The sequence below is a fragment of the Hippopotamus amphibius genome, chromosome 7 (genome assembly GCF_030028045.1).
Source record: "Hippopotamus amphibius kiboko isolate mHipAmp2 chromosome 7, mHipAmp2.hap2, whole genome shotgun sequence".
Taxonomy (NCBI): Eukaryota; Metazoa; Chordata; class Mammalia; order Artiodactyla; family Hippopotamidae; genus Hippopotamus; species Hippopotamus amphibius.
Genome location: NC_080192.1, coordinates 59,600,439 through 59,615,537, shown reverse-complemented (window position 1 = coordinate 59,615,537; position 15,099 = coordinate 59,600,439). Strand labels below are relative to the sequence as shown.

The following is a 15,099-nucleotide window of genomic DNA, read 5'->3' as shown; positions in this document are numbered from 1 at the left end:
TAAATAGCTACTGGCAACCTGCTATATAGCACAGGGAGCTCATCTTGGTGCTCTGTGGTGACCTAGATGGATGGGATGGAATGGTGGAGGGAGATTCACAAGGGAGGAGATATGTGTATACATATATCTGATTCATTTTGTTGTATAGCAGAAACTAACACATCATTGTAAAGCAACTATACCCCAATAAAATTAAGTAACGAAGTGAAATAAATGCATCAAAGTTCAAATATTTTCAGGGGTACAGAGAAAAAGTGAAAACTGCCTGTCTTCATTGATTTTATATCACTTCCTTGGAGTAACAAAATACTAATATTTAGTGGGTATACATTAATCCTTCCAAAGTATTTATGCTTATATGCTTATAGAAACAGACACACACACAGCATACATATTTTCTGGAGAGCATTTTGTGTGTTTTTTCCAATAAAATCATGTTTATAATATACCTAGTATTCTGGGACTCAAATTGTTTTCCCTTAACATTATATTACAGGCGTTTCTTCATGTCAATATATAACAGGGTTTACTTAGTCCTTTTAAAATATAATTACAGAGGATAGATAGAAAGTATCATAATCTATTTAGCAATCCCCCTTTCCAGAAAAGTCCATTAGGAAATATCCAATACTTTGCTATTATATTTAATGTTTGAATTTTTCTGCTTCCAGCAATAGTAGACAAGTTTGTTTCAAGCTAACCTTTATTGAGAAAAACTAGAAAACTTGGGGTTCTACCAATTGATTGATCAATTAATTGGTAGATATAGATCAAAAGATGATATATATCTAAATCTAGAGCTAGATCTAGATAGATAGACGTTTAAAGGTATCCCAAAGATACCAAGGCACGGAGAACTTCCAGCCAATTCCTGAAGTAAGGCAAGATCAGAGTGATTAACCTGACATTTAGCATTTTCTTTTTCTTTTAGAATAATTGAGAAATTAACAGACTGAGAAGCTGAGCAGAAAACAGTAGCTGAGAGACTGAGAAATTTAACAGAGCTTTTGAAATTTCTTAGGACAGGTGGAACAAAAAAATTTAGTCCCATTCTTCCAAAGAGTAGGGAATTTGACAAGTATCAGATGATTTTTATTAGGGATTTCTGAAGAACTAAACTTTCAGAGTAATGATAAAAAAGAACATCTCTCACAGACACACACACACACACACACACACACACACAATTAAAGTTCCAGAAGGAAAACTGAGAAAGAATGTTGAAAAATAATACTTTAAAATACAATAACCAAGAATTTTCCAAAACATATAAAGGATCTGATGCCACAAACTCAAGAAGCGCTACAAACCCCAAGCAGAAAAAATACTAAGAAAATCATTACAAGCACATCATCATGAGACTGCTAAAAAATGTAACCGATAAAACAAACAAACAGAGTCATAAAATAGGCCAGATGGAAAAAGAAATATATTCTTCAGGGAATAATAGTAATACTGGGTTAACTTACTTCTCAACACAACTAATGAAAGCTGGAAAGACTAGAATGATATCTTCACAGCTCTGGAAGAAAAAAAAAACTGCTAAAGTGGATTTCTAATACAGCAAGAATATCCTTCAACAATAAAGAAAAAATAAAAACATTTCATTCAAACCAAAACTTGGAGCATTAATCATTAGTAGTTTTTTACTAAAGCAAACACTAAATACAAGAGGTTGTTTTTAGGCAAAAGGAAAACTACACAAGATGTATACAAAGGAAGAGGGAATATTTTGGCAATATCTTTTTTAAATTTTATTTTTACTTTTTTATTTTTGGCAATATCTAAACAAATTTTGTCTTCACAAAATTTTATTAATAATTTTTTTTGGTTTAAAATACTGAGAAAATTAAAATATAAGACAACAGTAATACAAAAGACAAGAAGTTGGTAAATGGAATTGAGGTGTCCTAAGTTTTTACACTGCATGGGAAGAAGTAAAGTGGTATACTTTACATTAGACTCCAATAAGTCAAGTAGACACTGTAATCTACTGTGGCACTTCTGAAAAAGAGCAAATAAATGTACATTTGGCAAACTGAGACAGGAGAAAATGGAGTAAAAATCATTTCTTTGCTCTAAAAGTATGCAAGAAAGGTAAGAGATAAGAACACAGAAGAGCTGAGAAAATTGAAAATAAATTAGAAACATAGCACCATTAGACTCAAAGTATATCAGAAATTATACTAAATAAAAAGTAAACAATCCAGGAAAAATTAAGATTGTCCAGCAAAAGATATGCATAGATAGATAGGTAGGTAGTAGGTAGATGGGTGGATAGGTAGATAGATAGATAGATAGATGATAGATAGATAGATAAATAAATAGATAGATTTTACATAGATAGATGATAGACAGATGATAGATGATAGATAGATAGATGATAGATAGATAGATGATAGATAGATAGATAGATGCATACATGTATTAGTTTTCCATTAATGAGTAACAAGTTGTTACAAACTTTGTGGTTTAAAATAACACCTATTTATTAGCTCACATTCCTACGTGCCAGAAGCTTATGCAGTTAGACAGAATTCTATGTTTAGGTTCCCAGGAGACTGAAAGGTGTCAACCACAAGATGTCCACCAACTTGCTTTCTCACCTGAGAGATCTTGGGAAGACTTTGCTTCCAAGTTAATCAATATTGTTGGTAGGAATTGGTGTCCTGCCTCTGCAGTACTGAAGTCCCCATTTCTTACTAAATGTCTCCTGTTGGTTGCTCTCAGCTCCTAAAGGATGTGCTCAAATCCTTTTCAGGTGGTCCCCTTTGTCTTTAGAGCCACTGATCCTTCTCATGTTTTGAGAGTAAACTCCTTAATTTTAAAAAGGTCGTGTGATAGATTAGGCCCATCTTACTTTTAGTTAATCCAAAGTCAACTGATAAGTAACTCTAATTATGTCTGCAAAATCCATTTTGCCATATAGTGTAACATAATTAGGAGAGTGATATCTCATTATACATAATCTTTCATTCTCACTCAAGGGGAGGAAACTGTACAGGGCAGGGACCAGGTCATCTTAGAATTCTGCCTACAATGATACCTACAAGACAGAAACTTTAAATACAATATACAAATATTTAAAAGTTGAAAGTAAAAGAAAGGGAAACATATACCATGCAAACAGCAACCAAGAAAAACTTGTGTATATATACAAGTACCAAACAAAACATGCTTAATTAAGGAGTTAAATAAAAATAGACAATAAGAATAAAAAGATCAATACACCAACAAATCATAACAATGCCAAATGTATAGGCACTAAAAATTAAGCTATAAAGCAAAAATAGAACTAAAAGGATAAATCAGGAACCCCACAATCATTGTGGGGTATTTTAACACAACTCTATCAATAGCCAATAGAAGAAACAGGGAAAAATTCAGTAAATGTATACAAAATTTGAGAAACATCATTAATAAACTTGATCTAATTTATTTATCTAGAATATTGAACTCAAAAATTACACAAGTTCTTTTCAAGTGCATATGAAACATTGACGAAAATTGACCATATTCTGGGTCTTAAAACAAGTTTCAACAAATTTCAAAGGATTAAAATAACAAAAGAACAACTTATGACCATAATGGAATTAAGTTACAAATTGATTATGATGATGATGATGATATTGAATATAAGACTTCCACACATAAAACTACAATTCATTATTTGGAGAAATTAAAAGACACCTAAATAAATGTAAGGGTTTAATATAAAATATTATGGATTAGAAAACTTAAAATTGTAAAAGTATCTATTTCTCCAAACTGATTTGTAGATACCTTGTGATGCTAACAACAACAAAAAATCAAAGCATTATTTTGTGGAAATTGACAAGATAAATTAAAATTTACATGATATACAGAGAACCTCATATTGCCAATACAATCCTGGAAGCAACACAGGGTTGGGTGACTGAAATCACCAGATATCAAGACATATCATAAAGTCATTTATTCTGATAATAAACTTACCTCATTGGCTCTGGAGGTAAGTTTCTACTCTAAATGTTTGATATTGATCACCTAATGTTTGCATACTTGAATTAATCTGGAAGAAATATTTTACATCTTTCCAGTCAAATATGCACTACTTTACCTGACATTTATTAGTTCAACACACACACACACAAACATACACACTATGTATTGATCTATCTATTCAATTATATATACACACTCACACCCACACCCACCGCCCCCCCCCCCCACACACAGAATGTCAGGCACTATGAAGTGAAGTGGTGAGAAGAAATAAATAGACCAAAATTGCAGAATACTAAGTTGTGAAGTAGATTATTCATATACAGTCATTAAATTTGTAACAAAGTAACACTGTAGACAGTGAAAATAGTATAGTCTTTTTTATTAAATTGTGCTGCATCTATTGGATATTAGGATACTGGATAGAAAAGAAAAAGAAAAAGCTTGACCCCTGTCTCAGACCATAAATATACAACTCCATTTTAGGCTAACTGAGATGAAATTTCAAAAGTATAGCAACAAGTTTCCATAAGACAACAGGAAAATACATTGAAATTTTTTGGATAAGCAAAGATGTGTTAATGTAAGGAAGACATTGACCAAATGGAATACATTAAAAATTAAGAGCCCATTAAGAAAGTCAAGAGGCAAAACATCAAATAGAAGAAGATAATTGAAATACAGTTAACAAAAGCCTCAAAGTTTATATAGTTTATAAAGAACACCTAAAAATCGGCAAGAAAAAAGAATACGATAGGAAAAAATGTGCAGAGTCTTGTTTTCAGTTATGTATCAGAAGAAGGGATTAAAAAACTATTAAAGTACAAAAGGGTGCTCAACATTATTAGTCATTATGGAAATACAATACAAAAATGATCCTGAGATATGACTATAACTTTAAAGCTACAATTAATGAAAACATAATGCCATAATATTAGAGCTTTCACAACTGCTGCTGGGAACATTTAATGGTTAAAGTACTGTGGAAAACTGGCAGTATCCACCGAAGTTGAACATATACATAACCTACAACTGTGCAATTCTGCTTGTATAAGCTTTGGAAACATTTTTGAAGCATTATCACTTATAATAGCCAAACTCTAGAAAAAAAGCCAATTGTCTGCCAGTAATATAAAGGATTAATCTTTTCAATCATGTAATTGAATACTCTACAACTAGAAACTGAATAAACTATTTCTACACACAATAAAAGTTCTTTAAAAATTGTCTATTTAATAATGTCTTATATTTTGCAAAGTACTTTACACTTTTCAAAACATTTTCACATGTTGCATTTGCATCTCACAGCTCCATGAAGTCCACCACTGTCTCCATTTCATTGATAAGAAAAGGAAAGAAGTGGATGCTTACATTCATTATTAACTGATGCCCATCATTCAGCTTTCTGATACCAGTTCTTTAAAGTGAAACTAAAATATCTTGGCTGGGTTGATGTAAACTCCTACAATTGGCCACTTCTTACAATTCCTTGTCTACTTTGCCTGAGTTCTAATTCTGTCAGGAGAAGAGAAGCAGCAATTCTGTGATCAAATGCATGCTCAAGGCTGGGCCAGTACACCTGGATTCCAGGTTAAGCCCTGTCCAGTCAACTCATAAGAACAGCAGGGCCTGTATCACAGACTTATGTCACCACGGGATAAAGAAGATGGCAAACAAGGACCATGCAGCGTCACCTGTAATGGGCCACGCATGGTGGAGAGCAGCAACTCTCACCCTTCTGTATGTATCAGAACCACCTGGGGGCCATGTGCCCAAGTACAAGCCCCGCCCCAGGTTATTTGAATCACAGTTTCTGGGAGTAGTTTCATTATATCTATAGTTTTAAGAATATAGTTGAAAAACACTAGTTTATGTACCATTAATTTTACAGTTATGAGGAGGCAGCAGAGCAAGATGACTGACTGTGGGCTCATAGCACAGTCATACCTGAGTAGAACCACGGCTTTGCTACTTGTGGCTGTGCCATCTCAGCAAATTGCCTCACTTCTGTGATCCTCAGTTGCCTCATATTTAAAGTGAAAGTTGTGGGGCATTGTACAAATTAAAAGCATTAAAAAGCCTTTACCATAGCAGCTTATGCAGAAAAACCTTCACAATGAGAGCTGTTGTACTAATGCAGGTTTTCATATTTTGTGGACTGGGTGGATCATTGAAGACTGGATCAATAACATGGTCCTGGCTCCTGTCTTCAAGGTTCATCTTTCAGCTGGTCAAGTTGCTGCTTTCTCAGAGTGGAGACTGGGAGCAGCAGGATGACTGGATTTCTGACAGCACAGATTCTGAAACCTCCTTCTTTCTGCAAATGTTTCTAGGTTCCCAGAAAAGTGCAAAAAAGAGTTTGACTAGGCAGGTTAGAGAATTGCTTTAGACAGATTTGCTGAAAAACATGAGACAACTTTGAAATTTTTTTTTTCTGAAAAGTTCTGCTGAGAAATGTCCTCTTGACTTTTGTTTGCTACCTACTCCTTGTCCCTTCATGAGGCATGGACCAAGCAGATTCCCATCTGAGATGGAACTGCTACATGGGATGTGTTCAGCCATGAAATTGCCAATTCATTTATGGGGTTTTCCTGCGGATGTCCTCACTGACTCCTCATTCATAGGCCACCTATAAGGTATGGTCCTCACTTAAAGAAGAGGCAATTGAGCCTGGGAAGTTACAGACACTGAGCCAAGCAAACATATTTTAAGAAATTGCTCACCTTAATGGCAGGATAATTGAATGTTTCCTAGTGTTCCTTCTTTCATATGTGGCTACAGGCTCCATAATCTAGCTCCTTAATATTCAGTGTTCTTAGATGTCAGACACATTGTTATCACCTGGACTTGTGTTAGAAATGCAGAATCTCAGGCTCTATCCCAGATCAACTGAATAAGAATCTGCATGTTAGTGAGATCCTCATGTAAGCTGAATGCACATTAGAGATTGAGAACCATTGGAGTGGTGCTTCAACATAGAGACTTGACTCAGGATCCAGACTGGTTATGTTTTCATCCCTACTGAGTCTTTCTTAATCTACTGTGTCCTTCTTAATCTACTGTGTCCTCAATTTTCTCATCTGGTCATGAGAAAAGTATCGCAGAGTCTTGTATTTAAAATGCTTGGTCTGTGGCAAGCATTATGTGAGAGATCTCTTTTTATCATTATTGTGTTACCATAACACTAATGAAGAGGGCAAATCATTTTCTGCAGACATATCAGTTCAAAAGTTCTATGTCTGAGGCATTGATTTCTCTGTCCAATTAAGTACTTACAGTAATATCAATTTCACATTACTTGTTTTACTTCTTCTATATAACCACATCCAAGGAAAAGTTCCAAGAAAAGACATTGATTTTTCAGTGTTCTCAAAGGAAAAACAAAAACAAAAACAAAAAACCCCAATCCAACCCAACAAGGGTGCTCACATTAATGCAGTGATTACACATATAACACTAGGTAATCAACCTGGTAAGTTTATTGCCCACCCACTTGAGAGTTTAGTGTTATTAGCTAATTAAAGAGAGGATCTAACCTCTTTTATATATTGCACTTAATAAATTAGATAATCCCAGCATAACTACCATGGTATACTATTTATAAAGACTTGCCATTTTGTTGTAATTTTTCAACTGATTAGAGCTTAATTTCTCTTGTAAATTGCCTATAAGTAACAAATATACCATAGCCGATGTCTAGGTTTATGGCAAAGTAAAATTTATATTTGGACTTCCTTGCTTCTGAAGCACCCAGGCTTGCATTTCCTTCGTCTCCTGATCTATCTGAGCAATAAAGACATAGATTAATTGACTTTAATAGAAAATAGAATACAAAACGATAATGAAAGAGAAATAGTGTTTTTTCATCTAAATATGTTATGTTCTCTTGTTGTCTTAGATGTGTCTTTCTGGAATGACAAGATATTTGTATAAAAATAAAGAGGATACCTTCTCTTTGAGCATATTTGAGTGATTTATTTTTCATCCAAAGTTTTTAAATAAACCAGATCATATTATATTCTTCTCCTCTCTCCCTCTGCCTCTACCACCCTCTGCTTCAAATGTATATCCCTCATTACAACAACATCACTCATTTTTAGATTTCAATTTGCCACCATCCCACACAGACCTGCTGTTCCATCTATCCATGTTAATTCCCATAAATAACTGATATCAAAATGCAGAGTCTTGGAGGTAAACTTGAGAAAATTCATGTGTGGATAAACCAGAATCTGGAAAGCTATTCAAGGCATTGGAAGTCGCTAGAGATTTGTTTAATCCTTCTCTGAAGTTTCAGCAACACATTAAAGGCACAAGATTAGCACTGTCCATCATAAAGTTTGCAGTAATATATAAAATATAGTAAATATAGCTTAAAAATCACAGAGCAATTTCTAAGTAACACATATGTTCACAGGCTGGTTATATAGATGCAGGATAATTTATGTACCAAATATATATGTGATTCTGAAGACATATTTAGGTGTGTGCAATGTATAAAAAATTTTATTGAGATCTTCATCTATTTGTATGTATGACTTGATGATAAGCATCTACCATCATGCGCTCAAGTCATCTCACTCTCTAAAAGGTATATACCACAGCTTAGGATTGCCAAGATGTTCTTAAAACTTGATACTTAACTTCTAAAACCCATGAAACATGAATTTCAGAACAACCAGTTTATATATTTTTCCCTTAGGAGGCGTCTCTCAGAAAGAATTTTAAGATTTGGTACATAGAAAAAAACAAGACTGAGAGAGTGAAATTACCTGTCCAAGGTGAAGCCAGCAGTGGGAACAGTCAGGACTGGTCGTCTGCCTACCAAATCCTATGGAGTTGATAACTATATCTAAAAGATATTGGACTTTCACAACTATAATTCCAGTGCAACTGGAAAAAATTTGAAGTATATTTTTACTATGAGAATTTTTTTTTATTTCTCTAGAGCGTTTCTGTAATGCAGCTTGTGACATCCATGTCTTGACATCTCCTTCTAGTGACAGCCATTGGATGCTCTAAATGCTATAAATGATGTTTGAGAGGAACAAATTTATTTTGAATTATTTTCTTATAACTCAGTAGTTTTTCAATTGTGCTTCTCAGAATCCTGGAGACTTCACTGAGGTGGATCAGAGACCACTAAGAAGAGGAGAAGGAAAAGCTGGGCATTTGGGGCTTCTGCCAATTGTCCCTTCCACAACCAGATCATCTCCATCTCATGAGCTTTATGTAATAGGTTTCTATATCAGACTTCATTTCAAGAAAAGTGTTTTACAAATAATAATAATAACTCTGAGGACTGCTATTCTAATATATTAGAGTAATCAAAGGTGGCTAGATAACTAAATAATTCTAAGAGAAATATAATATCATGTGTAGGTCTGGTGATCAAATATCCCACTTTATAAATTACTGAAGGAACAATTGTATAAGGGAAATATATCTAACTAGATTTCTGTTAACTATCTATTCCACATGTCAGCAAACTATCTTATTTTATACCAGTCATTTCAGTAACCCCTTTCAAAAATGTCCCAGTTGAAATGATAAATTATATAGTTGACATAAGACATGTATAATATTAGTACATTATTAATGAATTTCCTCTTTAATAGTCCACTTTACAAGAATTACTTCAGTTTTAAAAGAAAAAAAGAATCAGTAGCATAACATACAATGTAATTCTGTACAAAAAATTCTGAGTCTTAGTTTAATGATTGCTCTGCATAAAGAGAGAGACAATTTTCCTTCCAACAAAATTCAGTCTATGAACATGTCATGAATGATGATGAGATCTCCCAAATCAACTTTAATTTCTCCTGACTAATTGGGAAATTTCATTTAACACCTTCCTATAATAGTATATTAAATATAACAGAATTTATATTTTTTGCAAAGTGTTAAATAACATTTTAGTTTGCAGGCCATGTGGTCTTTGCAAAAACAACTCAACTCTGCCTTTGTAAGAGAAAAGCAGCCACAGATAGTACATAAATGAATGAGTGTGACAGTGTTCCAATAAAACTTTATTTACAAAGACCAGCAGTGAGCCAGTTTTGACCTGTGGGCCTATTGTCATATGGTCTGCTTGTGCTGCCATTTTTTGGCCCCTAGAATATAGTAAACAGATATGCAGTTAAATGTTTCTCCCTACACAATTGATGTTTCAGTCATTTATCAAATAAGAATATAAAAAATAACAATACTAACTTGCAAAACCCATAGATAAATGACAGATTATGAACACTACCAACAAATTCCTCTATGTAAAGTGTAAAGTATTGCCAAGAACTTCTGTTGAGTTTTAATTAAGATGACTTATTAGAAGTATATTAAAAGGGACCTATTACCCTGAGAATTCCAAATTTTTATTATGACTGTATGAATTGCCTGCCCACACATATTTTTGTCTTGAGTATTGAAAACCTTGGCATAGTAAACTGTTCAAACAAGACTCTAATCAACCTAATTAAGCAGTAACAGCATAGAGACACACACTCAGTTAAATTAACATTTCTTTCATAAAGAGCCATGAAAAGAATATGACTTTACAAAAGCATTTGAACCATGAAGAATATGTTTATTTACTTCCTGAATGAGAGATGGTCACTTACTCTTCCATTAAATGAAATACTTCAATAACTAGCTATAGGACATACTCACAAGTAAGCATCCTGAATGCTTCCCAAAAGACATGTCTGATCAGGATCACACAGGTACATGAAAATAATAACTATGAAAGTTAATGGCTTTTCTAAGGACAAAATGTGAAAGCAGACCTCCAATATTTGAAAGACAGTTACAGAGTTCATAGTCATGAGATCTGGATGCCAATCCTGACTAGCCCCTCATGATTTCACTTTGAAAAAGTCACTAAACTCTCTGAGTCTTATTTTTCCTACTTGCGAAGTGAGGGATTTGAATTAGACAACATGGCAACCTTCATCCTACACAGGAGGCAAGGCAAACAGAAAGACAAATAGACTCAATCTTTGCTCCACTTAACTTCTTAAAGCTTATAAAGTGGCCCTGATGATAATAAAACTTAGTCTGTAGGGATACTGTAGTTAATGATAAGCTAATGCACATAAAGTACTTGGGTTTATATATCTAGCATATGGTAAATATTGCTTTTGATATTTGGTAGGCAGAAGTTCCAGTAAAGAGGTTGAAAGCAATCACCCTCTAAATTCTGCACAACCAAAAGCTGGATACATAAAATTAGAGCCTTGAATAACAGCTTCTTGAAAAGATAGAAAGATAATAGATAGGTGATAGAATATGGAGAGGTAGGTAGGTAGATAGATAGAGAGCTTGTAATTATGCTGTACTATCTTCTTTGTGGATCTAAAAAAATTTAGCAAGTAAATTTAATTTGTAAAAACTCTTTTAGAGGGATAGTAAGAAAATCCAGAAATAGTCTACCTACTCTAATAGTGCAAAAACATAAGACCTGCTTAGTTGAGAGTCTTCTCATTTATTTTAAAGACAATTAGATTTCTCAAAGAAGATATTTTAAAAGTCAAACAAATAATATGTGAAAAATTGCTTAATAAATACAAAAGTCTTCAAATCAAAGTGGTTAATAGCAACAATCTAATACGGAGGGTTGCAGCAGCCAGAAGCAAGAAGAAAAAGAACAAAGAAGGCAAGTCAGGATGAGGAAAGATAATCTGCTCATGCCCAATCTGAAAGAGTGACCAACATCAACCAGAAAGAACCTCTGGAGTCCATATGACAGAAGTTGGCCCCGATCAAGGGTTGGCAAACTTTTTTCTGGAAAGGGCCAGATAGAAAATATTTTAGTCTTTTTACACCAAACAACTTCTACCACAGATAATCAACTCTGACAATTTTAGTAGGAAAGTAACCATAGATGACACATACAAAATTGATGTGTCTATATTTGAATAAAACTTTATCCACAAAAACTGACAGAAACCCACTGTCTGCAATTTGTCAGCCCTGTTTTATATCATGTCTACCCATACCTGATTTCTTTACTGATTTCTTAGTCAAATGGAAAATATATTTCAGAAATAGCTTCAAGAAGGACTTGTAGATCCTATTATCTCTTGAGTTTTTTGCCTATCTTATAATATACTTCTTTGGCCTTCATGAAAGTTCATAGCTTGGCTAACTATAGAGTTATAAGAAGTGAGTTGGGCCTATCAGGGTAACCCAGCTGTACTTATCACCAGTTCCTACCAAGAGGAAGCATGCCCAAGCCTCTTAGATAGACTCATCCACCAGATGGCAAACAGCAGTAGCAAGAACTACAATCCTGCAGCCTGCAGAAAAAAACTCACAATCACAGAAAGATAGATAAAATGAAAAGGCAGAGGACTATATAACAGAAGAAGGAACAACATAAAACCCCAGAAAAAATGACTAAAAGAAGTGGAGATAAGCAACCTTCCATAAAAAGAATTCAGAATAATGATAATGAAGATGATACAGGACCTTGAAAAAAGAATGGAGAAGATGAAAGAAATGTGTAACAAAGACCTAGAAGAATTAAAGAATAAAAAAAAGAGATGAACAATAAAATACCTGAAATGAAAAATACACTAGAAGGAATCAATAACAGAATAACTGAAGCAGATGAATGAATAAGTGACCTGGAAGACACAATGATGCAAATCACTGGCATGGAACAGAATAATAATAATAATAATAATAAAAAGAATGAATAGAAATGAAAACAGCCTAAGAGACCTCTGGCACAGCATTAAATGCACAAACATTCACATTGTAGTGCTCCCAGAAGGAGAAGAGAGAGACAAAGGACCTGAGAAAGTATTTGAAGAGATTATAGTCAAAAACTTCCCTAACATGGGAAAGGAAAAAGCCACTCAACTCCATGAAGTACAGAGAGTCCCAGGCCGCATAAACTCAAGGAGAAACATGCTGAGATGCATAGTGATCAATTGATGAAAATTAAAGACATAAAAATTATTAAAAGAAACAAGGGAAAAATGACAAATAATATACAAGTGAAGTCCCACAAGGTTAACAGCTGATATATCAGCAGAAACTCTGCAAGCCAGAAGGGAGGGGCACAATATATTTAAAATGATGAAGAGGAAGACCCTACAATGAAGAATACTCTGCCCAGCAAGAATATCATTCAGATTGAATGGAGACATCAAAAGTTTTACTGACGAGCAAAAGCTGAGAATTCAGGGGCAGTGATGGTGGCGGGAGATGGGGACGTGAATTTAGGCACCCTGGGGAGTGGCAGTGAGAGCAGCAGCGATGGTAGCAGCGAGAGCCCGGGCAGCGCGGGAGCGGCAGCAGAAGGGGGCGGCCGGTCGGCAGCTGCGGTGGCGCTTCTGACGGGGGGTGGGGAGATGCTGCTGAACGTGGCACTGGTGGCACTGGTGCTGCTGGGGGCCTACCGGCTGTGGGTGCACTGGGGGCGGTGGGGTCTGGGCGCCAGGGCCGGGGCGGGCGAGGAGAGCCCCGCCGCTTCTTTGTTTCGTATGAAGAAGCGAGACTTCAGCTTGGAGCAGCTGCGCCAGTACGACGGGTCTCGCAACCCACGCATCCTGCTTGCAGTCAATGGGAAAGTCTTCGACGTGACCAAAGGCAGCAAGTTCTACGGCCCGGCGGGTCCATATGGAATGTTTGCTGGTAGGGATGCCTCCAGAGAACTGGCGACATTTTGCCTAGACAAAGATGCCCTCAAAGATGAATATGACGACCTCTCAGATTTGAATGCCGTGCAGATGGATAGTGTTCGAGAACGGGAAATGCAGTTTAAAGAAAAATATGATTATGTACGCAGACTCCTAAAACCAGGGGAAGAACCGTCAGAATATACAGATGAAGAAGATACCAAGGATCACAATAAACAGGATTGAACTTTGTAAACAACCAAAGTCAGGGGCCTTCAGAACTGCAATTCTTACTCCCTTTCACAGAATGTCCAGCGTCTTTGGGTTTGGTTCACCTGCTGCAAAAAACATTCAACAGACTGTTTGTACAAGCTAAATGAGTCTTACTATGAAGATTCAAATACTAGACATTATTTATGCTGCCAGACTTATTTGTTGCAGTTGTCTGTAATGTCTGGTGGGGCTTCTTCATCCTGAAAAGGAGGAGACAGGGATTTGTTAAAGAGCAAGAAAGTCACAAGATTATTTTCTCCTTTTTTTCTCTTCCCCCCCACCTTTTTTTTTTAAATCAAAGACAACCTGAAATGTATTTGCTACTTAAGTGTACAAATCTCCTCAGAAGAACAGCAAGGAATTCCTGTTTCATATGCTATGTTTTTGTTTCAGCAATGAAAAGGAGGAGACCTGGGCAGGAGAGGTGGGGGTGCACATCAATTTGAGTTGTTAAGGCTACTGAAACATTAAAACATGAATTCCCAAGCTTTTCTTTTTGGGTTTTGTCAGGGAAAAGAAAAAAAAAACTTTACTTCTACGAAATCTTTGGAACTTAGAAGAAGGGATTTCTGGTGGATTTAAGTCAAAGCTAATTCCCCAACAGTAGCATCATTTGAAACTAGTTTTTATCCCTTTCCTTCCCCTAGATCAAATCAATATTAAATGTGCCTTATTTCACTTACATGGACTTGAATTATTTTTAGGGAAAGCCCCTATGTGAATTCAGAAGTCACTACAAGCAGCACTGAGACTGAAGTTGGAATATTCTGTTGACCGCAAAACCTTGATGTCATTCTGTGTATATAGAATGTAAAAGGAATATTCAGTGTTACTGCCATATATGTTAATATACACAAACTTAATTAGCATTGTAATGGCCAAATGCATTCCCCCATGCTTTTCTCTTTTCAGAAAAAGATTGAAAAAGAAATCAACAACTCTATCCCCTAACAGATGCCCAATTTTAGGAGTCTTGACTCTCACACTTCACTGGTGTGGGTGCATGGGGCCATAGTATGGCTGTAGTATGGGTGTGTCTGAGTGTGTGTGAGAGTGCCTTGGAAGGGACTCTGCAGATACTGTAAATACCCATACTGTTTTAATAAAGCATGTACAATAAACCAAAAAAAAAAAAAAAAAAAAGAAAAGAAAGCTGAGAATTCAGCAACACCAAACCAGCTCTACAACAAATGCTAAAGGAACTTCTCTAAGTGGCAAA

The 15,099-nt window shown here is 35.3% G+C and overlaps 1 protein-coding gene across 1 annotated transcript; it reads left to right on the top strand.

The window, feature by feature from the left end:
- Window positions 1-13,181: 13,181 nt before the first annotated feature.
- LOC130857236 (membrane-associated progesterone receptor component 2-like) lies at window positions 13,182-14,141 on the top strand. Its single transcript, XM_057742726.1, has one exon. It carries the CDS (start codon window positions 13,182-13,184, stop codon window positions 13,851-13,853), a length of 672 nt encoding a protein of 223 aa, XP_057598709.1. The 3' UTR covers window positions 13,854-14,141.
- Window positions 14,142-15,099: the final 958 nt, after the last annotated feature.